The sequence below is a fragment of the Balaenoptera borealis genome (assembly GCF_965194805.1).
Source record: "Balaenoptera borealis genome assembly, chromosome: 18".
In the NCBI taxonomy this organism is placed as follows: domain Eukaryota; kingdom Metazoa; phylum Chordata; class Mammalia; order Artiodactyla; family Balaenopteridae; genus Balaenoptera; species Balaenoptera borealis.
The window spans coordinates 22,159,824-22,185,760 of record NC_138877.1 but is presented as its reverse complement, the minus strand read 5'-3'; the positions used below and the strand labels follow the sequence as shown (position 1 = coordinate 22,185,760).

The window sequence follows — 25,937 nt, the reverse complement described above, 5'->3', positions numbered from 1 at the left end:
TTTTTGGTTAAAGTAGTACAAAATGTCAAAAATTAGAAGGAAGGTCACAGTGGAAAATACCAAGACCATATCTGATAGCACATCCCGAAGACCCAGTGTATTTGAGAGGCTTGGACCCAGCACTGGCAGTACAGCAGAGGTGAGTTGTCACTAGTACAGTCACAGGGGTTCTCTTGAATTCCTGTTCTTCAACTTCTTATTTATATCACAAAAGTGAATAGGTTGTTTTATTGTAGGAATATTGGTTTAGTAAATTTTTTAAAATGTGTTTCATAAAAAAGGAGTGAGATGGGCATTAGGGTTTATGGGCTTTTTTTTTTTGATGTTTTTATTATGTGGGGAGTAATATATCTCAGGTTAGTTGGAATTTTGATAGCATTTATTTTAATTTTGTCCCACTAGCATCTTTTTTTCCAGAAATAAATATGACTAAATATGAAATTTACATAGTAATATCTGTCTCTTAGACACAGTGCCGTAACTGGCTGAAGACTGGCAACTGCCTCTATGGAAACACATGTAGATTCGTACATGGCCCTTCACCCCGTGGTAAAGGTTATAGCAGCAATTATAGAAGGTAAATTGAGAACTTTGAATTGTTCATATACTATTAGAAGATGGCTTTTGTAATTTATCTAGTATAAAAATCTGAAATACTACCATATATTTGGTCAGATTTTCTATTTTGGTGGTAGTCTTATCAATAGCCAAGATCGACAGGATCTTTTTAGTTGTTAATTGCAAGATTAATAAAGATGTTTGCTTTAAAATTAATTTGCTCAAAAATTTGTTTTTGTAATGTATGGCTTACTTTCGTGCCCTGCCCCCCAATTATATATTAAAGTGCTGTTTAAGACGGCAGAATTTCATGGATTTGCTTTTAGTGAGGAGAGACTACTTTCAACTCTTAAAATAGTAAAATTTAAATAAGTATAATTTTAGCTTTTTAAGATGTTGTAAATTCAAATCTTAATTACAAAAGATAATCTAATGCAAGCTCTGTAGGTTAAAATGCATTTGCCAAATCTCTTATCACAATATATTGAGGTAGAGGAAAGTATGTATTTATATGTGGATAAATGTACTACCTATTTAGAATATCATTTTTCCTTTAACAAAGGCAAGGCTAAATTAGACTTTCCTAATAAAAATCTTTTATTTTTCTTTTGGCTCCCTCATGATGATTTTGTTATGGTGTTTAAAGATGTAACATACATAAAGATTGTCACAAAAGCAGTTTAAACTTGATGAGTAAACAACTGATTTACCTAGTCCTAAAATTGAATGTGCTGATTGCTTTGGCTTCAGCAACAGTGTAAAAACTGAACATTAGCATTTGGAGATTTCCTTTTTAGTTGGGTGAATTTTTGTGTATGTGTATAGATTTTGAAGTTTAACAGAACTTAAAATTCAAAACCTTAACATTAGCTGACTTTCTGTTCACTTAAATGTTGTACATTGTTAGGTTACTTGTGATGCTGAATACTCTGTTTTATTTGTATTAAGATTGTCATCTGTCCCTCCTGTCAATGTGGGAAAGTTAGTCTTTATAAGTTTAATACCTGTACAAACACACACATACCTGGAGAAACTGTTTCAATAATTTTAATGTTTTGCTTATATTATTACTGTACTTTTAATACATGCTTTACTTCATCTGTGACATTAACATACTCAAAATTTTTATACAAGAGATGGTTGTGAGGAAAATGGGCAGAGAAATTTGTCTAAAATGGAAAAAAGTAGTGTCATTACTAGATTTAGAATAAAGGATTTTTTGTTATAATTTTGCTATTTTGTGCATTTTTTTCCCCAATAACTTCCTTTGTATTTGTGTATTTTCCCTTTTTTTTGTAAGGAAGAAAAATATAGTTCATAATGTGATTCAGAGATGGAAAGAAAAGTAATATATTTCAGAAATGCTTACTTAGTCACAAATCATTTAAGTCACTGAGCATTCACTGTATGTAGAGCATTCTGTTAGGTACTGTTTAGGATAGAAACAAGTTTATAATAAACTGTCTTATTATATAAAGGAGACTAGGGCACATAAAATTTACATGTGCATCATAATTATAATTTAAAGCATTTAAGTGCTGGTTCTTAATAAGAAGTTCCATTTACCAGTTCAGCTTTAACTGTTAAAACATTTAATATAGATCTATAAAATGTGCATGTAAATGTTAATGAGATCCTTTAAAGTGAATTGACTGAAATCATTTTTTCACTAATCATGTGATTTGTGTTAATGATTGATAAAGGACTCGATTTGATTGAACAGCTATTACTTGAAATAGATGTGAATATTTTTGTAATTTGTTTATATCCTTTAAAAACATTATACACACTTTTTTTTGGTGGCTAAAGAGGGACATATCATTCCTTAACAACTATTGCCCTCTTTTAATGGTGCTCTAGGAATAGTCTATAAAAGCAGTGTGTTTTCTACCTCTGCTTTATTTTTCTCACTTAGTGATGGTGTGAAAATAATTGAACAGCCATTTATCAAATTGCTAGTATAAATTATGAAGCTTTACCAGTGTTAAATATAAATATGTATATTTTTCCTTAATTAAAAACAAGAGTATAAAAGCAGAGAATAAACTCATTGTTGAAAATCTTGCTTTGAATTTTTCAACTACTTTCTATTCTGAAATAATTTCAAATTTAAGAAGAGTTGTAAGAATAACATTCAAAATTCCTGTATTTGCTTTCATTCTTGAGATGCGTAAAATATTTTCACAGTTGTTGGTGTCGCATCCAACCATATACATGTATAGATGATAATACTGTTGTTTCTAGATTAATTTTGCAGTGCTGTGGTTTAAAACTTTACCTTCCTACTTTTTGCTTTCAAATATAACTAATATATTTATGTGATTCATAGGAAAACAAATTAAGCTATTAATTACAAATTCCTTTCTCTCAGCTCACCTGTAGTTTCTTATTAATATCACCAGTACCTGCCACCCCATGGAGTTTTAATGTATGCATTTTGATTGGTACTGGGAGAAAACTTGTAAGTGATGCTCATATTTTTTTATATATTAATATATAAGCTGAAATTTATTAATTGTTTTTCTGACGTTTAGGAGCCATGGATAGTAGAAAACTATATTTAGATTTGTGAGGTTATTTCTGTAAATATATTCTTATAAAATGTTATATAAATATAGATTTTTGTTGTTTTGTTTTGTTTTTTGTTTTGTTTTTGTTTTTTGGTTCAAAGGTCACCAGAAAGACCTACAGGGGATCTTAGAGAAAGAATGAAGAACAAGCGCCAAGATGTGGACACTGAGTCCCAGAAACGAAATACAGAGGAGTCATCCTCACCTGTTAGGGTAGGAATGAATTTCCCAAAACAAAGTTAAATTTCAGTAGTGATTTATTATTTATGTTCTATTTTAAATATTATCTTGTGTGCTAAATATATGGTAAATGTGTAATGTTGCATTACAGTGTTCTATATGGATAATGTAATTTAGAGGGAAAAAGTCCTCTGGAAAAACTCATAATTCTTAACCGTTTTAGTTCTTGGTGGTAGTTAAAATGAAGGGACCTGGTTGGCAGAGCTCCAGCTGAACTTCATAGGGTTTCTGTGCCATGGTGGACATCACAAGTATTTAAATGTATTCTTAAGTTTTCAGAATTCAGCCAGCCATCGTTTCCTGCCCGCTTCCAAGAAGGGTTGAAGTGCCTTGCAGTAGAACACTTTTAAATTAAAACAGTGAAGGCAAGGCATGGTGGTGACAGAAACTGAACTAGAAAGCACATATGATCCCAGAATTTAGTGGTGAAACCAAAAGAGAAGCACAATTTATGATGTAGTTTATTGATTAAAAGAAAACATAGATGTTTGTCAGGAATGGAAATTGCCCAGATCTAATTTTTTTTTTTAAAGAAATTTATCGTGCTCTTGTGTGTGCATTTGCAACGAATTTATTGAGATACAGTTCATCCATTTAAAGTGTACACTTGGGCAGCTTTTCACATATTCAGTCATGCTTCCATCACCACAGTCTATTTTAGAACAATTTCATCACCCCAGAAAGAATACCCATAACCTTTAGCGGTCATTTCCCTAGCCCCTCAGTTGACCACCAGCCCTGGGCAAACACTATTCCAGTTACTGTCACTGTAGATTTGCCTATTCTGGTTATTTATATAAATGGAGTCATACAATATGTGAGTCTTTTTGTCACTAGCTTCTTTCACTTAGCATAGTGTTTTCAAGGTTCGTGAAAGATTAGGGGATGTATCAGTATTTCACTTCTTGTTTTTGCCAAGTAATATTCCATTGTATTGAGATATCACATTCTGTTTATCCATTCATCAGTTGATGAATGTTCGGGTTGTTTCCACGTTTTGGCTCTTATGAATAATGCTGCTATGAACATTTGTATACAAGTTTTTGTGTGGCCATATGTTTTTATTTCTCTTGAGTTTATATCTGGGAGTGGGATTGCTCAGTCATATGGTAACTATGTTTAACCTTTTGAGGAACTGCTAGGATGTTTTCCAAAGCAGCTGCACCATTTTAAATTCTTTACATCAGTGTGTGAGATTTCCAATACGCCACATCTTTGCCAAAATTTGCTGTTATCTAACTTTTTGATTATACCTATCCTATTGGTAATCTCATTGTAGTTTTGACTTGCATTTCCCTGATTGCTAGTGATGTTGAACATCTTCTTGTGTGCTTATTGGCCATTTGTATATGTTCTTTGGAGAAATGTCTATTCAGATCCTTTGTCCATTTTTAGATTGGGTTGTCTTTTTATTGTTGATTTGTAAGAATTCTTTATGTATTTTGGATCCAAGTCCCTTATATATATGATTTGCAAAAATTTTCTCCTATTCTGTGGGTTGTCTTTTCATGTTCTTGATGGTGTCCTTTAAAAAACAAATGTTTTTAATTTGATGAAATCCAATTTATCTATATTTTTGTTGTGCTTTTGGTGTCACATTTAAGAAACTGTTGTCTAATTCAAGGTCAGAAAGATTTATGCCTATGTTTTCTTCAAAGAATCTTAGAGCTTTAGCTCTTGCATTTAAATCTTTGATCCATTTTGAGTTAATTTTTATTTATGGTGTGAGGTAAGGGTCCAACCTCATTCTTTTGCATATGGATATCTAGTTGTCTCATTATAACCTTTTTACGAAAGTTACTGAATTGTATAAGCAGCAACCTCTTTGATAATTTTAGATATATAGAAGCTTTCTTTTGGCTATTTTGATTCTTGAAGAAAAGCTGTGTCACAGTTTTACATTACAGTTTGTAAAGACATCTTTGGGGACTTAAAGTAATGCAGTTTTAAGTATGTAGCTTTCTAATGTCTGATATGATACATAAAACCGTTTTAGAAATCTCATATGGTAGTTCTCAGCTGGCAGTATGTATCAAAATCCTTTTGGAGGAGAAATGGTCTTTTTCAAAATATACACGCAGGTACTTTACCCTTAATCTACTGAATTAGAATTTCTGGGTAGGGGCCGAGCGTGTGTATTGCATTTTGAAATAACTTTTTATTTCAGAATAATGAATGGACTCCATGGTTTGCTGGTATATGTTTAACAACCACTCAGAAAAAAAGAAAGCCATACTTTGTAGGATTTACCAATTTCTTTGGTGTAAATACTCCCATCATGGTCAGTTTCAAGCTTCTAAAATGGTATCACTGAATACAGAGTTGGGAAGTGTGGGAATACACACACACAATAAATGTAATTACCCACAAGAGTAAAGTATACTAAAATATTTGGGAAGTGGGTTTTGAATAATTAGTACTGTTGTTTTTAATATTACTTATTTAATTGTTAGTTTTTATAATTTAATTTTTAGTTACAGTTTGTGCAGTTCCTAAAAATTTAACGGTTAGCTCTTGTGAGTCAGTGTGAACTGGCTCCAGCATACCACTAGGTGGACTGTACTTAATGTAAAGGGCAGACATCTGGAATTCATATTCTGAACACATTACTTTAGGAATTGTTATTTAATGCTACTGTCAGTTTCCTTATCTGTAAAATGGAGGTGATAGCTATATTATCGTGTTGCTGTGAAGAAACTATATGTAAAACAAGTATCATGACTGACTCTTCCAATGTGACAGCTTAATAAATGGTATGTACTGGTATTAGAATAGCTCTTAGCCTTTTTTCTCAAATATAAATTGGTTTTAGGCTCTTAATAGGAGATGAATATCGGCATTGGAGATTGAGGTTTTTAACAGATATCAAAGTGTAAGTAGTTGTTGATTGTAAAGGTTTATATGTTCAGCATATCATGTTAGTAGACAGCAAAGTTGGTATTTTGTTACGACATTTAAAGCCTGATTCTTGCTTTCCATAGATGAGATAGCCCTCAAAGGCACTTAGCTTCATGCACACCTAAGAGATAAAGTCTCAAGATTCAAGAGTAGTCAGGTTTTAGGGAATTCACTATCCAAACTTAGAGAAAACTGTTAATAAGTTAGGATACCAAGTATTAATTATTTTGAGTGCTATATCTGGCACGAAAACAGGTGCTGATCATTTCTATGGTACATTCCCTATTGTAACATGTGTGACTCTTGATCTTCACATAATGAATTTCTATGGGAAAATCAGATGTAGTTTATGTAGGGGGCAAGTATGGCATAGGTAACATAGCATGGCTAAGATAGGATGTGTGTGATTTTCCGCAAACTAATTCCACCGTTTCTCTGCTATTGACCTCAACTCCAATGTGTCTGAGGTTGATAAACCCTGAACTTGTGGAGAGACAAATTCATAAATAGGTAAACTGTAATGCTATAGACTGTGGTAGTATGTCAGAGAGAGATGAGCAAAGCTCACAGTGGAGGGAATAAATAACTGCCTGGGGAACCAGAGGAAAATGACATTTGCACTGGATGTTGAAGGATAGATGGGATGAAGGAGGGAATGGGTGAGAGTCTAGGAAGAGGAAGAAAACCAACACAATAACAATAAGGAGTTTTAAAGGACTAGTGTGTTTGAGAACCTGTGAAGCTGTGCGCCTAGAGTGAAAGAATTAATGGCATGTGTATGTGAGATGAGGGCTGAAGAGATCTGTCTTGTTTACCAATTCACCTCCAGACCCTGGAACTAGTAAGTTCACTTACTGAATAAATGAGAAGTGATTCTGATGTGCAGCCATTGTTGAGAACTCCTGATGGTCTCAGGTCTGTGCTGTCCAGTGGGGCTGTTGAGCACTTGAAGTGTAGCTAGTCTGAATTGAGACGTGCTGTAAATGTAAAATACATACTGAATTTCAAGGACATAGTATGAAAAAAAGAAAGTCAAATATCTCATTAATAATTTTTTATGTTGGTCATATGTTGCATTGGCAATATTTTGGACATATTGGCTGGTCTAGGTGATCAGAACCATGCTTAACATAATGGAACTGAATTTAACATGGTGAGAGGCTAATTTGAGGTAGTGTCAGTAGGATTTGATGACCAAAAGAATGAGTGGAGGGGAGGTGTTCAGCCTAACTACAGGCTTTCCATGCTATTAACTAAGATGGAAAGGCCCCTTTTGTACGCTAGACTCATAGCATCACGGACTACTAACTTTTGGCACTGTTTTCTGTATTTGCACAGACACTAATATGCTATTTTAGAACATTTGTGAAATAATAAACATATTTTTATGGTACTGGATACTTTCCAGCAGTCTATAGAACTTTTCAAATGCAGTAATTGAATTGTGTTTTCTTCTTCTATAACAGAGACTTGTTATTTTACATAATTCGAGTACAAAATTAAAATAGCTTTGAAAGCAAAATTAGACCTGTGAATATAGAGTCAGGAGGAACATTCAAGCATTTGTTGATGATTAGGGCATGCATGTGCTATAGGGGATCTCTGTCTCTTAAGAGAAGCTTTGTGGCCACATTCAAGGAAGTATAAAGTAATTCCTCATTGTGGGAGGATATCTAATAGTTGAGGATTTAGAGATGCCCTGTGAGCATCCCTTGCTCACCTGAAATCTTACCTCAGAGCAGATGGGCAATGGTCTGAGTTTATTTGTATGAATTGACCTTTTAAAACATTTTTTTTCTTTTTTAAGTTATAAAATACATTATACATTTACCATTTTAAACATTTTTAAGTGCACAGTTCTGTGGCATTAAGTATATTCACATTGTTATGCAATCTTTACCACCATCCATCTCCAGTATTTTTCATGATCTTTGTTTTTAAAGTCTTAATCTTTTTTGTCAATCTGCTTTCTCATATATGAAATTAAAACCATTGGAATAATGTTTCAACTGATCTGTGTAATATATTTAAAAATATTTTTTCTTAATCTATCATGTTAATGACCTTCTCTGGTTCCAATAATAAGTCATTTTCAGAAGTTTTTCTTTTGAGACTTCAGAATGATGTTCCCTTTTCCTTGTCCAGTATTTTTTCAAAGGTCATTTTTATCATTTCCTACCCCACCTCAACCTGATGACTTATCTTCAGAGAATCTATTTAGACTTGATATTTATCCTTGCCTCCACTCTGGATCTATTTAAGATGACTACTATGCAAATTACTTTTTCAGATCTCAGTCTTTAGCTGAATCTCAAGTTGATTATCCAACTTCCAGCCTCTTTCAGATATTTTATAGGCTACCATTGATTTTGACTTTGCACACTACAATTGATTTTGACCTACCCTTAGTGCTTGGTTCTCTGGTATTCTGAATTGAGAACTAATTTCTAGCATGAAGCTTTCTGTCTCTGGGAACTGTACCTCCCAGAATGTATACATAATTATTAGTTTTGCTTCATAGTCCCCTACCCAGTTCTATTCCTGTCCCTCATTTCCCTCCCCCCACCACCTAAAAAAATTCCCTTGTTCTTTTTCTACATCTTGATATTTCTGGCTAGATGAGGAAAAAGTTTCACTGATAAGGAAGGAGATAGGACTATATGTGTTATAAAAAGCTGCCTCATGCAATGGAGGACTTTAACTTAGAAGGCCTTATTAACAGTTTTATAACTATCCTGAGTAAGTCTCTTGCACCAATATGTCACAAGTTATAGTGAGAACCAAGTGAGGACGTACATGTGAAAATTCTTTGGAAAGAATAAAACACAGTAAATGTAAAACAGCAAGAGTAGAGAGTCACCAAATTAAAAATTTGAGAAGTGAGTATAGGATTAAGTAGAACAGATGAGTGTTGTTTACCCATTTCAAAGGAAAAGGTTTAGAAGAGAAGGGGAAGGGTGTAAGTGGAGATACAATATATACCACCTGGTAGGAATTTGATAATGTATATATAGTACATGATTGATTACGGTGATTTTTAAATGTAGATTAAAATGTTCACTTTATATAAAAAATATGTCTTTAGCCTTGTATGATCTGCAAATGTATAATATTTTTTGATAGTATTAAAAGGAGTTCCAGTTGCCAAACCTTGGCGTAAAACAACCATTTATTTTGTTCATGGATTCTGTCAGGAAATCAGAAAGGGCACAGTAGGCATGGCTTATCTCTTCCTTTATGTCTGGAACCTCAGCTAAAGTACTGGGATGCTGGAGGTGGGAATCATTTGAAGATTTTTTCACTCCCATGTCTGGTTGTTGATGCTGGAAGTCAGCTGGAGGCCTCAGTTTCTCTTTATGTGGACCTCTTTGTTTGGGTAGCATGGGCTTTTTCTCTGATGGCTAGGAGATAGAGAGAGAGAGCGCGCTAAAATCTGGTACTAGGTGTGCTTGTTCCTACTGGGGTGGTGTTTTTTTTAGGCCCTCTCAGCTGACAGAGCAACGAAATATATGTGTGTATACTAATTGGTGTATATGCATATATCTATAAATATTACAAGCAACCGTCTTTATCTGTATTGAGCTAAACATGAGTTCTTATTGATGTCTCTTAACTCTAATTCAGTACCACTATTATTCTTTTGTTCTTTTTTCTTTTTTCTTTTTTTTTTTCCTCAAATGTCCCTTCCTTAGCTTGTGGGAGGTCTTTATATTAGATCCTGAGCTCTGTTTGAAAGTTTACTTTACAAAATGTATTCATTTTAAGTGTACCATTTGAGTCTTGACAAATGTACACACCTGTATAACCACCACCACAATGAAGATACAGAACATTTCCATCAACCCAGAACATATCTTCATGTCTTTTTAGAGTCAGTCCCCTCTCAAGCCAGGCTCCTGACAACCTCTGATCTGTCACTATGATGGAACCAGATATTATATGTTCTTGGGTCTTGGTTCTTTTAGCACAGTAGTTTTGAAATGCTGCCATGTTGTCGTATGTGTCAACAGTTTGTTCCTTTTATTGTGCGTTAGTGTTTTATTATATGGATATGTCAAGATTTGTTATCCATTCCCCAGTTGATGGACATGAGAGTTGTTTTCTGGTTATTATGGCTATTGGCCATATGGTTTTCTGGTTATTTTGGCTATTATGAATAAAGCTGCTGTGAACATTTGTGTACAAGTCTTTGTGTGGACATATGTTTTCTGTGGGTAAATACCTAGAGGTGGAATTACTGAGTCATATGTTATGTGTATGTTATGTGTCTTTTAACTTTATAAGAAACTGCCAAGTAGTTTTCCCTAGTGGTTATTCCATTTTACATCCTCAACCCACAGTGTATGAGAGTTTCAGTTGCTCTACATTCTTGCCAACACTTGGCATTGCTCTACTGGGTATATAGTGGTTTTAATTTGCATTTCCTTTTTTTTAATTAATTAATTTATTTTTGGCTGCGTTGGGTCTTCGTTGCTGCGTGCAGGCTTTCTCTAGTTGCAGCGAGTGGGGGCTACTGTTTGTTGTGGTGTGCGGGCTTCTCATTGCGGTGGCTTCTCTTGTTGCTGAGCACGGGCTCTAGGCGCGAGGGCTTCCATAGTTGTGGCGTGCAGGCTCAGTAGTTGTGGCGCACGGGCTTAGTTGCTCCATGGCATGTGGGATCTTCCTGACAGGGCTCGAACCATGTCCTCTGCATTGGCAGGCAGATTCTTAACCACTGAGCCACCAGGGAGGTCTCTTAATTTTCATTTCTTGATGATTAGTGATGTTGAGCATCTTTTCATGTGTTTATTGGCCTTTTATATATTTTTTGTGAAGTGTCTGTTTATGTCTTTAGCTTATAAGTTGGGCTGTTTGTCTTACTACAGATTTGTGTCTCTTATATGTTCTGAATACCACCAGTCATTTGTAGGATATGTGTATTGCAAATATATTTTCCCAGTATGTGACTTGCCTTTTCATTTTCTTTGTGGTGTCTTTTTTTTTTTTTTTTTTTTGCTGCACCGTGCAGCATGTGGGATCTTAGTTCCCCGACCAGGGATCAAACCCATGCCCCCTGCAGTGGAAGCACGGAGTCTTAACCACTGGACTGCCAGGGACGTCCCTGTGGTGTCTTTAAAGATATCCTTTAATTTTGATGAAGTCCAATTATATCCTGCCTGTATTGACACAGCTTCAGTAGTCCTTGATAGTTTCTTTGTTTCTGTTAAGATGTTCCCAGCTTATTGTATATATTTTATATCCTCTACTTGGAGTCAGCCATTTTCCCCTACCTACAGCCCTGGTTCTTTTATTGGGAGATGGTATTTCAGGACCACTACTTGGAAACCACTAGATTAGTCGTTTTTAGGGCTTTTCATTTTATTTCACCTAGGAAATACATATGTATCTTCTCTTTAAAAACATGCAAACAAACATGAGTTCAAATAGTTCAAATTTAGAATTGCAAGACTTTTACCTAATTCTTTGATTTTATAGTTGTATCACTTTCTCTTATGCTGAAAATTTTAGTCCCTGTTGACATTCATTTGCATTATCTTACATTTAATAGTTCCAGAGTAATAATTAACAATAGTATTAATAATATGATTACTTCGAACAGTTTAAGATGTCTTTGTAGTTCTTAGGCTATATCCCGTGAGGGAAATATCTGTGATATATGTTTCTTAGGAAGAGATAGTCAAATTATTGTATTTTTTAAAAATTAATTTTTATTGGAGTGTAGTTGATTTTCAGTGTTGTTAGTTTCTGCTCTATAGCAAAGTGCAAATTATTGTATTTTAAGTCACTTGAACAGTTGTCTATGTGGTTAAACCACAAAATTGATGAAGTTGGGTTGATTCATTTCATTTTGATTTTAGTTTTAGGGGTTTTTTAAAAATATAATTTTGTTTTCTAAGTATATAAAACATTTTCATGGTTTCAAAGTTATGAGACTGATGCCTGCTGGGCTAATGAGGTACCTTATGGTTTCAAAGTTAAATCTACAGAACAGGTTACATTCAGGAAAGTCTACCTTTTATCTCTTGATCACTCTACTTTTTTCCCTATAAATAACCCAAAAACTAACTTATTGGATTATCCCGCTACTTTAAAATATATATACACGACTATTTGCAGGTGACATGATACTATATATAGAAAACCCTAAAGACTCCACCAGAAAAACTTTTAGACTAATAAATGAATTCAGTAAAGTTGCAGGCTGTGAGATTAATATACAGAAATCTGTGGCATTTCTATACACTAATAATGATCTATCAGAAAGAAAAATTAAGAAAAATCTATTTACAGCTGCCTCACAAAGAATAAAATACATAGAAATAAATTTAGCCAGGGAGGTGAAAGACCTATACCCTGAAAACTGTAAGACATTGATGAAAGGGATTGAAGATGACACAAATAAATGGAAAGAAATAACCATACTCATGGATTGGAAGAATTAGGATTGTTAAAATATCCATGCTACCCAAAGCAACCTACAGATTTGTTGATTCCTTCAGAATTTCTACATAGACAATCATATCATCTGTGAACAAAGACACTTATTTCTTCCTTCTCAATCTGTATACTTTTTATGTCCTTTTCTTGTTTTATTGCATTAGCTAGGACTTCCATTATGATGGTGAAAAGGAATGGTGAGAGGGGACATCCTTGTTTTGTTCCTGAGGTTAGGAAGAAAGTTTCTCACCATTAATTATGATATTAACTGTAGGTTTTGTATAGATGTTCTTTATCCAGTTGAGGAAGTTCTCCTCTGTTTCTAGTCTGTTAAGAGTTTTTATCATGAATGAGTGTTGGATTTTGTCAAATACTTTTTCTTTGTCTATTGATATGGTCATGTCATCTTTTTCTTTTTTAGTCTGTTGATGCGATGAATTACCTTAATTGACTTTTGAATGTTGAACCACCCTTGCATAGCTGGTATAAATCCCACTTGGTTGTGGTGTATAATTATTTTTAGATATTGTTGGATTTCATTTGCTTATATTTTGCTAATGTGTTCAGGAGTTTTGCATCAATGCCCATGAGAGATCTTGGTCCTTTTTTTTCTGTTTTTTTTCTTGTAGTGTCTTCATCTGGTTTTGGTATTAGATATTTAGGTATTAATGCTGGCCTCAGAATAATTCTGTAATTATTCCCTCTGCTTCTGTCTTCTGGAAAAGATTGTAGAGAATTGGTATAAGTTCTTTCTTAAATGTTTGATAGAATTCACACATGAACCCATATGGACCTGGTGCTTTATGTTTTGAAAGGTTATTAATTATTGATTCAGTTTCTTCAGTAGATATAAGTCTGTTCAGATTGTCTATTCTTGATGTGTGAGTTTTGGCAGATTGTGTCTCTCAAGTAATTAGTCCATTTCATCTAGATTATCAAATTTGTGGGCATAACATTATTCATAGTATTCCTTTGTTATTCTTTAAATGTCTTTGGAATCTGTAGTGATGTCTCTTCTTTTGTTTCTGATATTGGTAATTTTTGTTTTCTCTCTTTTTTTCTTAGTTAGCCTGCGTAGAAGCTTGATCTTTTCAAAGAACTGGCTTTTGGTTTTGTTGGTTTTTCTCTGTTGATTTCCTGTTTTCAGTTTCATTGATTTCTGCTCTAATTTCTGTTATTTTTCTTCAGCTTACTTTAGATTTCAGTTGCTCTTCTTTTTCAAGTTTTCTAAGGTGGAAACTTAGATTATTGATTTTAGAGCTTTCTTCATTTCTACTATATGAATTCAGTGCTATAAATTTTTCTCTAAACACTGTTTTCGCTGCATCCCACAAATTTTGATAAATTGTATTTTATTTTCATTTAGTTTGAAATATTTTGAAATTTGAGATTTCTTCTTTGACCCATGTGTTAAGTAGAAGTGTGTCGTTTAATCTCCACATATTTTGGGATTATCCAGCTATCTTTCCGTTATTAATTTCCAGTTTAATTCCATTGTGGTCTGAGATTAGACATTATATGATTTTTGTTCTTTTAAAAGTGTGTTTTATGGTCCAGAATATGGTCCATAAAATGGTCCAGAATGTTCCACGTGAGCTTGAGAAGAATGTGTTTTCTAATGTCATCAGATGAAGTAGTCTGTCGATGTGAGTTATATCCAGTAGATTGAAGGTGCTTTTGATTTCAACTGTTTTCTTGCTAATTTTCTCCCTGCTGGATCTGTACATTTCTGATAGAGGGGTGTTAGAGTCTCCAAATGTATTAGTGGATCATGTATATCTCCTTGCAGTAATATCAGTTTTTACTTCATATATTTTGACACTGTTGTTAGGTGCATATATACTAAGGATTGTTATGTCTTTTGAAGAATTGTCCCCTTTATCATTATGTAATGCCCTTTTGTCCTTGCTGACTTTCCTTATTCTGAAGTCTGCCTGTTTGAAATTAACATATCTACTCCCACTCTAGCATAGTATATCTTTCTCCATCCCCTTCCTCTTAATTTATATGTGTCTTTATTTTTATAGTTGGTTTCTCATAGACAGCATATAGCTAGCTGGGTCTTGTTTTTTGATCCACTCTGACAATCTCTGTGTTTTAATTGGTGTGTTTAGTCTATTGATGTTTAAAGTAATATTGATACAGTTGTATTAATATCTACTGTAATTGTTACTGTTTTCTATTTGTTATACCATTGTTCTTTGTTCCTATTTTTTGTCTTCCACTCTTTTTGTGCCTTTTATGGTTTGAATTGAGCATTTTATACTATTACATGTTCTCTTCTTTCTTAACGTATCAATTATACTTGTTATTTTTACTTTTTTAGTGGTTGCCCTAGAGTTTGCAATTACATTTACGATTAATTCAAGTCTACCTTCAAATAATACTATAGCACTTCACAGGTAGTCCAAGTACCTTATAATAACAAAATATTCCTAATTCTTTGCTCTGGAATATCTTAAGTGGTATCAGGATTTTCTGCTCTTGAAAGGTTTGGTAGAATTCCCATGTGAAACCACCTGAGTCTGATACTATTTTATGAAGAAGTTGTGTAGGTAATTTATTTTTCCAGTGGAAATTAGTAGACTTTTGACTTTAAGTCAGTTTTGTTAATTTTTTTTCTAGAATATTATGTACTTTGTCTAGGTTTTTAAACTAGTTTGCATAGAGTTGTGCAAAGAAATCACATTTTTCAGTTTTCTCTGTTCTAATGGCTATTTTCACATTGTCATACAGGATTTTGAATACTTGGGCTTTTTCCCTTTTTCCTTCATTAGTTTAGTCAGTGGTTTATTTGCATCAGCTTTTGGATTTATATATTAGTTCTTTCTCTTTTCAACACATTTATTTCTCTTTATTAATTCCTTCCTTGGTTTATTGTATTTCTTTTCTTTTTTGAATTGGTGGAACATTTATTTATTTATTTTCATATACACACATGTATTTAATGCTATAAGCATTTTTCTGATAACTGCTTTAGCTGAATTCCATGGATCTCGTATATCATGCTTTCGTTGTCATTATTTTTAGGGAATTCTCATCTTTAGGTTTGTATTTCACCTGTGGTCCAATAATTGCTTAATGGCATGTTTAAAGTTTTTTGGATTGAAGAGCCTTTTGTTTGTTTTATGTGTGTATTCTTTTGATTTTTTAAAAAATAACTTCTATATTATTGCTTTTTGTATTTCTTTTTCTCAGATTTGGTAAGATTTTCTTTGTGGCCTAAGATATGGTCAGTTTTTCTGAATGTTCTGTATATGCTTAAAAAGAAGGTATATCTTCTATTTTTTGGCTTTCAGGTTCTAAAGTATATCTGAAACATCTGTTGTTTTGATCTCCTGTAGTTTTCATATCTTTGTCTACTTGATCTATCTTGGTTTGAGAATGTCTTTTAAAGTATCTTGTTAGTAGTATGCTTCTGTCTAGTTCACTCCCTATCTCCTGTAGCTGTGCTCTTCAGTGCTGTATTAGTCGGTACACAGATATAGAAATATTAATAATTGTTCTCTCTTCATTGTAATTTTTAAAATGTGGTGCTTGGAGATGACCTGATTTTTGTTATCTGTTGACTGTTTTTTGAAGTTTATAATCTTATTTGTTTATTTGTGACTCTGCTTATTCTGAGACGAGCTAGTATAATTTTTGTGACCACTTCATAAAAGAAAATCTCTGATAACCCTATTATGGGATTTTTCTTCAGTATAGTATAAACAAAATAAACTACAGTTTCCTAAGTGTAGATCTAAGTTTCTTTACCATCTGTGTTTCTATAGTGTTGAAAGGATCTGAAATTGCACATCTGTGAATCATTTTAAAATTTCAAAATGTCAGTTATATCTGTCCTAAAAGCTATATACTGAGCTAAGTTGTTGGGCTAATATTCAGGCCAAAAAACCACAATAAGCATTGTTCATTATTTAAAAGTTTTTAGCCTTGATCAGAAGTGTCCAGTTGAAAAGTTTTGAAAACATTAAAGTGAGAACCATAATCTTTTAAAAATTAATAATAGCTTTTTGAATTGTTAATAGCTTTGATATAATATGTGATAGTAAATGACAGAAGAAAACTTTGGATTAACATTAACTTTAACTCGAGCTGCTGAAAGAAGAGTTTTACGTGCTTTCTCAAGAACGTAAACAGCAGCAAAACAAAGACAGAATTGAAACCAAGGATTGAGCAGCAAGTGTGAAAGCTGGTAGTGACTTTAAGACTTTTACAGGTATTAGAGCTGCTCAGACAGTAAGCCTTGGGTCCATCTGTGAAGAGAGAACTGGTGACTTGGAAGATGGAGTTGAAGAGTTTATCCAGAATGCAGCACATAAAAACAAGGTTATAGAAAATATTGAAGAGGTTCACAGATGTGGGGGAAAAACTTAGAAAACCTAGTGTACATCTAATTGGAATCCCAGGAAAAAAATAGAAAATGGGAAAGGCAGTATTGAAAGAAATAGTGGCTGAGAATTTTCCATAATTAATGAGATATAAGCCTGCAGAAAGCACAATACATATCAAGTAGATATTATATCATAACTGCAAAACATGAGAGGCATAGAGAGAATATTGGAAACACCCAGAGATAAAAGGCAGATCTTTCTACAAAGGAATGATAGACATACCGTCAGTAACAATAATGGAAGCCAAAATACAGTGGAATGATATTTTCAAAGCTGAGGTGAATGTATGAACCCAGTTATGAGCCCAGAAAAACCGCTTTTCAAGAATGAGGATATAATAAAGAAGCTTTCTGGTAAAATTAAGAGTGTTGACTACCAGGAGACCTTCATTACTTAGAGAATGTCTAAAAGGATATACATCAGGAAGATGGAAAATGACCTTAGAAGGAAGGTCCAAAATGCAACAGTAAAGGTGAACAGAGAAAACGTTTACTAGGTCGGAAAGTGTATTTTTTTTTATGGCCTATGCAGTTGTCGAAAGTGTGGCATTGTACTCTGAGGAGGTGAAGTGTGGTACCAAAGGTATGGTATAAATTACTTTGAACTCCCCAGAATCCATTCAGTTTTTTTCATTTTGAAGCTGCATTTTGGTTTGGGGAATTGACCCCAGATTCACTGCTAGACCCTCATTAGTCTAATCTGGTCATAATAATCCCATTCTCCTTGCTAATTCTGTGATTCAGGAACCAGGCCTAATTCATTTAGCCTGTGGCTATTATCTTGATATCAGTTATTGATTCAGATGTGGCCATGTGACTGAAGTTGGCCTACTCAGACTGAAAGAAAAAATTATTATTTTGTGATTGGAGAGAGGCACACACTGGGTGAACCTAGATTGCTTGTCATCGTGGTAAAAGAAATATGCCTTAATGTGAAGTCAACAGTAGGAATAGCAGAGCTGTAAGAAAGGAAAAAAACAACAAGAAAATTTGGTCTCCAGTGATTTCAGTGTGTTACTACATCACCCAGCCCTGAAGTTTACCCTATTTCTAGACTTCATTTTATGTGAGATTGTAATTTAAATTTATATAGCTTATAAGATTATAATTTCTTATTTAAACTCTACCCAAAACTCCCCCCCGCAAACAAGTTCATTAATACAAGAATAATTTCAGTTCTATACTAGGAGAGGTAGAAGCTATATGCTCTATGCTGCTCTGGCAGGACTAGGTTAATTTTAGTTATCACATTTTATTGAAGCAACATTGGCAAATTAGTATGCCCAGAGAAGATGACAGAGTAGTGAGGGGTATGAAAATTGTGAAATGTTCATGTATGATCAGTGTGTAGAGTATCTTTGGCCTGATATAAGAAGATATTGAAGAGATTTAGTGACAGTGTTGAAATATTTAAATAGCCATCACGTGGAAGAATTATTAGATTTGTTTTGCACGATTCTAGAGGTCAGAACTAGTTCCAATCAATAGAAATTCTGGAGAGGTATAAAAGAGTTGTGATCAGTATGAGAAATAATTTTCTAATATTTAGAACGTTCTGAAAATGGGGGCAAAGAATGCAACAGTGGAGAGCTATCAGTGGAGACCTTGGGAGTAAATCTTTTTTTCCCTGAAATTATTCTATTAGAGGACTTTTATAACTATACAATAGTTAGGAAAAAAATTTCAGCATGGGGTAGGAAATTGAATTATATTACTTCGAAGACCCCTAACATTTTATTATTATGGTTGCTAATCCAGTTATTATAATATTGGTTTTCAATTCTTTTTGCCTCAACACTTCTTTTTAGATCATATTCTTGGTAATGCCTCCTTACTAGCTAAAAATAAAATTTATAATAAATATAATCTGTCCATACATATAATGTTTAAGAAATAAATATGAATGTAATATAAAGTAGAAATAAAGTGAAAGTAAAGTTCACAATTATTTATTGCATTGCTGAAATGTAAGAGACTTTTAAAACCAAACATTTTCCTAAGTTAGGCATAGACTTATGTGGCAGCAAAACCTGATTTTAATTGATATGAAGCTTATTATACATTCTTTACCCAGTTGGTGAATTCATATGTTTTGCTGCAAAAATATCAGTATATTTGATTATAGGTTGCTGCTCCAGACCCTACTGGCATTGTTACTTAATATATTTTGAAATCCAAATAATTCTGAATTCATAAAATATCTCATCCCATGGGTCCTGGCTAAAATATTGTGGTTCTTTCACAAGTATTTCAACATGTACATGTTCCAGAATGATTAATTTAGAATACATAATAATCAAATGGTTGTACCTCTAATTAATATGTTTGCGTATAAGAGCAGTAAGATGATAGTCCATTCTATTCAAGAAATTACAGGAAGGTGAAAGAGCAGACCATGCTGTACTACATGGGACAAGTTATACCAGACCCTTTATATTTGAATATGATCAGAGAAAGAGGGAAATAATTTTATTTTACAAGGAATAACATGCTTAAACAAGTTATACACTGTTGAAGTGGAAAAATGAGGAAATACAACATTTAAAAAAATGACATGAGCCTTAGGTGTTACCAAAATAATTTCCTCTATTATGATTTGAGGTGGGATAGTGACAAAGTATTAGGAAAAAATATATCTCCTAACTTGAAATTCCACCACATATTGAAGCCTGCATTCAATCTCTAGTACTTAATAATGGAAGTTATATGTGATCTCTGGGGGCAGTATTAGAGTCATATTGGAAAACAATAGGTAATAAAAAATTATATAATTTCAATATGTAGGGTAAATATTATGAAATACTTACATAAATTATTAATGAAATTTATTGAGATTATTATATCTGTTTCTAAATCTGTTAAAAATATTCTATTACAAATTTGCAGATTATTTTGTTTTCCAGTACCAGAATTACTGCTCTGAAACCCTTTTCAACTACATTTGTAGTTGGTATTACAACTACATATAGACAAATGTAGTCTGATACCTTATAGACCAAAAAACCCAGAATATATTATTCAGTAATTTGGAGATAACTTTCTATGAAAATTTTTTGATATAACACATACTAATGTATATTTATAGTGGGTATAATCTACAGAACATTCAAAAGTTACCTAGGATATAGAATAGCTCTTCATTGATATTCCACAAAATGTGTTTTAAGAATAAAAATAGATGTGTTCCTTTTTCTCCTTTGTCTTATGTACAAATAGGAGTGCATTTCTTTTTTCTTTCTCTTTTTTTGACCTTTTACCGTTTTGTCATGGCTGATAACAATTATATAATCTTTTAATGATATTTGTCAGCCTCTGTTGTCGTACCAGCCACTATATATGTCATTTAGCAATAATACTTACAACATGACTTCATACCTAAATAAGTAAAATTTAGGGGCAGTTATATGCTAGAGTTCTTTAAAAAGAAGACAAAGAGAAATTAATTTGTGTTTTAAGCAGCCAAATTTTATGTCTGGTAATGCCCAGAAAGAACTCTCAGCACTTAATGTCCTTGTGTGTTAGTGTCTTTCTTAGTCAGGAGTTAGTGTTAATAAAAATGAGACATGCTGGGGGGAAGATAACAATTCCATGACACTGGTTATTTTCTTACCACTTAGTAAAATGTGGTTTAGAGTCTTCATCTTATGTAACAGGGTATTTAATTAAATTTTACGAGCTGAATTACTATTGTCCTGCTTTGTCTATAGGCTACTGTTATACCTGGAATAAAATGTAAAACTTCTTGGTTTTTAGCTGCAATGTAAAGATAACTTTTCTAACTATTTTAGTTACCATTTTGGTTTCATCAAAATGGGGAAAATCCCCCCTTTTAAAGCATTTATAAAATTATTAGATGAGTTTGGATTTATCTTTAGGTGTGTAGGTAAATGCTTTTACGTTAGTATATGACAAGTCTTAGATCAGCAATCATATTTCAGAATCTACTGTGAACGGTGTAACCTTTTTTAAGTCATTTTAAAATATAGTCACTTACAATTCCTCCAGTTGTACTTTATCCGTTTTAAACTTTACCCCTGTAATTTTCACGTAGAAACTGAGTATGTAGTATACTACCAAATGCTTATTAAAGTACTAGATTTTCATTGTATCTTTTAAAATCTTAGTTGCTTCAAACATTTACCAAGTTGCCGTTCTTTAGTAAAATAGATAATAGTACAGTCTTTTCATCGTGATGCTCTAGAACGTGTTACTTCCTCTACTTAGTGGATGTGTGATTATTTGCAAGAGTGATTCTTTAATGAAACAAAGATGAAGTTAGAAATATTCTGTATTATAGTAACTACCTCATGTAGTTTTTATAAATATAATAACCCATATGTATGTATGTACTTTTTAGAAAGAATCTTCAAGAGGGAGACATAGGGAAAAGGAAGACATAAAAATCACTAAGGAGAGAACTCCAGAAAGTGAAGAAGAAAATGTAGAATGGGAAACTAATAGAGATGGTGAGTTTCAAAAAATCTTTGTTTATATAGTCAATTTATTGATTATTCATTTTGTAGACTTCCTGTGGGCTTCAAAACACTTTCCAGCTATAGTTTCAGAATTGTCTAATTGACTTGTGTCCATCTTATTGAGTTATAAGGCAGAAAATGGCATATAGTAGCAGAACAAAAGCAGAGAAAGCTGTTCTCCCTAGAACTTACTGTACAGCATCACAGTCCTTTGGAATTTTATGACATTTGTAAATCTTTTAAGTTCCTCAGTACCAAGGTTTAAAAGAATCTAAATTTATGTTTATTGTTTTGCATAAAATATTAAAAGTGAGATTCTTAAACCTTAAAGACCTAGGAAAATTATTTCTAAAGAATTGTTGGATTTCATCTTTCAAGAAATTGAAATCAGATGATAATTGAGACCTGGGATTTGTTCATAAGAAATTAGCAAAATTATCTTGAGTCATTGTCTCTAACAAGTAAGCATTTACTTTCCACACCATGAATGTTCTCTCTTCTCTACTTCTGTGATCTTCTGGAATGTGAGCACTGTAGCCTCACACTACCAAATACAGAGAAGGGGAACTCACATTTGTTGAATGTGTTGGGTGTACTGGGCATTTTAATATAACATATAATTACCTCATTAAATCAGTAGCTTTGTTACTCTACTTATAGATGACAAAACTAAAGAGTTTAAGGATGTAAGCAACTTCCTCATCGGATAGCTGAAAACTTAGACCAGGCGCTAGAAAATTATAGCTTGTGGGCCTGCCACCAGTTTTTGCAATAAAGTTTTATTGGAGAACAGCCATGTCTGTTGGTTACATATTTTCTGTGGCTGCTTTTGAGCTACAGTAGATGAGTTGAGTACTATGACAGCCAAGAGCCTGCAAGCCTAAAATGTTTACTACTATATTTAAGAACTACCTCTGAAAACTTACAGACTAGTACTTGAAAAGTACCTTAAATGGCTGTCCAGTAATTTGAACGTCAGTACTTTTTAAGGAAATCCATTCCATCTTTATACAGTATTGTCTGTTAAAACATTGCTTCTAAGAACAAGTAGGAAACTTCTCTATGATTACTTCATGGGACTTCATAAATAAATCTAATACCTCCTATAAAATAGCAGTAAATAAAATATTACAAGCCTTAACTGTTCAAGGATGAATGGCTAACTTTTCCTAAATTCTAAGGGATTAACTCTTAACACACTCAACATTTTTTTTCATTTTATTTTTGTATAAAATACATTCTGAAATATATTGGCTGCTTATTTTTCAAAATAGAAACTTCTATTCCCATTACAATAATGCATGCTAATTGTTGACCATTTTAAAGGTTCAGAAAAGCCTAAGTTAGTTTGCTCCTTTTCTTCATAGTAGCTCTTTCAAACCCTCTCCTTAAATCTCCAACTCCTTAAATCTCAAACCTTCCAGCCCCTTTCTCCTGCTTGCTATTTACAACACAGAGATGATGGAATTCTTTATCCACAAACTCTTTCAACTTCCTGCCACCACACCTATAAACTAGTCTTTCATTCACATCTAAACTTTTTTACTTCCCTCTTTTTCTTTACAAGGGGCCTCCCTCCTGCTGCATAAGGTTCTATTGCCCTGATTTCCTCCCGCCTCTGCAGTCTCATTCATTTATTTTGCATTCTCTTTTACAGCTTTAACATCCATCTTGGCACATTTTCTCTTTTCCCCATATTATTTTGAGCCATCACCCTGCTTATTCCTACTTTACAACCAAATTCTACTTTTTCACCTCATATTTATTCAGTCTTCTCACCCTTGTCTTCACTAAAACTGTTCTTTAAGGTCACAGTAACCTCCTCTTTGCTAAATAAAAGGAGACGTACTTGTCTCCTTCTTCTATAACCTTTCTGCAGCATGTGACACATCCCAGAGCCCCTGTCTTCTTGAAACACTTTCCCCTTGGCTTCCATCTGTCATTTGTCAGGTTTTCTGTTCTCCTGTTGAAGCCCTTTGGTCTTACATAGAGGCTCCTTGTATGCTCTCTATCCCTTAAATGTTGATTCCCAAGGCTTTGCTCAGACTATCATCTTTAAAAAATGAAAGTGATTTTACTACAAGAGGCTTTTTACGTGAAATTCTTTTAAAAGGTGAGTAAATGTCTCTTATAGTAGTTTTACATACAAAATACATTGCTATTTCTTACTCTTTCTCTTGAGGTTCTGATTGTTGTGTATCTCTATGGTTTTCCTGTTTTAAGGAATACTGAAGCATGGAGTTAGACTGAGCTCATTTAATATGTTTACCTTCTGCATTTTCAATCTAAAGTGAATAGCAGTTTTAGCTAGACTCAGAAGAAGTTGATCTGTATGAGTAGTTGTCAAACTTTTCAGTCTCAGGACACTTTTCACTCTTTTTATGGACCCCAAAGAACTTTTGTTTTGTGGATTATCTGTTTCAGTAGTCTCCGTATTAGAAATTGGTTCTGAGAACATTTTGAAATATTTATTAATTTATTTAACAATGACAGCAGTAAACCTAACATATACTTTTATGGAAAATAGCTATGCTTTGCAAAGCAAAAATAGAAATTGGAGGAGGTGGCAATGTTTTACATGTTTTTGCACATTTTTGGGTTTTTTTTTTGGCTACACCACTAGGCTTGCGGGATCAGTTCCCCAACCAGGGATTGAACCTGGGCCATGGCAGAGAACGCGCCAAATCCTAACCACAAGACCACCAGGAAACTCCCTGAAAATCTTTTTAACTTCTTAAAGTAAACTCTTAACTGGCTTAACGAAAAACCTCTAGATTTTCATATCTGCTTCTGCATTCAGTCTGTTACTGATATCACATATCATGTGACTTCTGGAAAACTCCACTGTACACTCAAGAGAGAGTGAGTAAACCAGGCAAATAACGTAGTATTATAGAAATATTTTTGATCTCCTGGAACTCTAGAAATTGTCTTGGGAATCCTTAGGAGTCCTCAGACTACTCTTTGAGAACCACTTGTCTCTAGAAGCAGCTTCTAAAATTTTTAGTTGTTTCCCCTTTACCAAGACTTCTTTTTTTCTCATTTTCCATTCTTCTGTCCAGATGAAATCATGCTCCCAGGGCATCATTAACATCTGTGTATTAATGACTCCAATATCTGGAGCTCTTAATTGAGGCATCTACCAACTGGATGTCTCCACCTGAGTCCCATATCTTAAGAGCACCACTTTCCTACTGGTTTCCCAAAAGCCTGAGAGTCATTGTTTCATTTTTTGTTTTTTTTTTAATTAGTTATCTACTTTATACATATTAGTGTATATATATCAATCCCAGTCTCCCAATTCATCCCATCCCTGCTTTCCCCCCTTAGTGTCCATACGTTTGTCTCTACGTCAGTGTCTCTGTTTCTTCCTTGCAAACCGGTTCATCTGTACCATTTTTCTAGATCCCACATATAAGCGTTAATATTTGTTTTTTTTTTAATATTTGTTTTTCTCTTTCTAACTTACTTCACTCTGTATGACAGTCTCGAGGTCCATCCACGTCCCTACAAATGACCCAATTTCATTCCTTTTTATGGCTGAGTAACATTCCATTTTATATATGTTTATCCATTCATCTATTGATGGGCATTTAGGTTGCTTCCATGACCTGGCTATTGTAAATAGTGCTGCAGTGAACACTGGGGTGCATGTGTCTTTTTGAATTATGGTTTATCCATTCATCTGTCTTGTTTATCCATTCATCTGTCGATGGGCATTTAGGTTGCTTCCATGACCTGTCTGTTGTAAATAGAGCTGCAGTGAACACTGGGGTGCATGTGTCTTTTTGAATTATGGTTTTCTCAGGGTATATGCCCAGTAGTGGGATTGCTGGGTCATATGGTAGTTCTGTTTTTAGTTTTTTAAGGAACCTCCATACTGTTCTCCATAGTGGCTGTATCAGTTTACATTCCCAGCAACAGTGCAAGAGAGTTCCCTTTTCTGAGAGTCATTGTTGATACTACATTTTCCCCTCAACCCAGACATTTATGGAATTCTGAACATTTCTATCTACTGAATGTCTTTCAGAACCATCTGTTTCTCTACATTACTACTAATATTCTAGTTCTTAAGATATTTGTTGCCTATAAATATATTTTACTAAATAACCTTCTAACCTCATGCCTTGAGATTAGCCTTGTCTCCTAAATCATTCTTCACTTAAAGGCAGAATACTCTTCACAAAAATTTTTTTTACTGAAGTATAATAATATGTTCAGAAGAGTACATGATTCATGTGTACAGCTTACTGAATTTTCATGAACAGAACAGCCTTGTATAACCAGCACCCATCAATAAATAGAAAATTCTTAGTATCCCATAAGCCCCCTTGTACTCCCTTTCCAGTTACTGCCTCCCAGCCC

General features: G+C 33.6%; 1 protein-coding gene across 9 annotated transcripts in view; it reads left to right on the top strand.

Annotated features, from left to right (window-relative positions):
• The window catches only part of ZC3H13 (zinc finger CCCH-type containing 13), an 87,213-nt gene that overhangs the window by 6,793 nt on the left and 54,483 nt on the right, over positions 1 to 25,937 (top strand). For 7 of the 9 annotated variants that reach the window (XM_082365265.1, XM_082365264.1, XM_082365263.1 and 4 more), the window contains 4 exons: positions 14 to 139; positions 468 to 577; positions 3,230 to 3,341; positions 21,455 to 21,563. In XM_082365265.1, coding sequence (XP_082221391.1) covers positions 23 to 139; positions 468 to 577; positions 3,230 to 3,341; positions 21,455 to 21,563 — 448 coding nt within the window. In that variant the 5' untranslated portion in view covers positions 14 to 22. The remainder of the gene's footprint in view (positions 1 to 13; positions 140 to 467; positions 578 to 3,229; positions 3,342 to 21,454; positions 21,564 to 25,937) is intronic. The other 2 variants (XM_082365260.1, XM_082365266.1) reach the window with 2 other exon arrangements.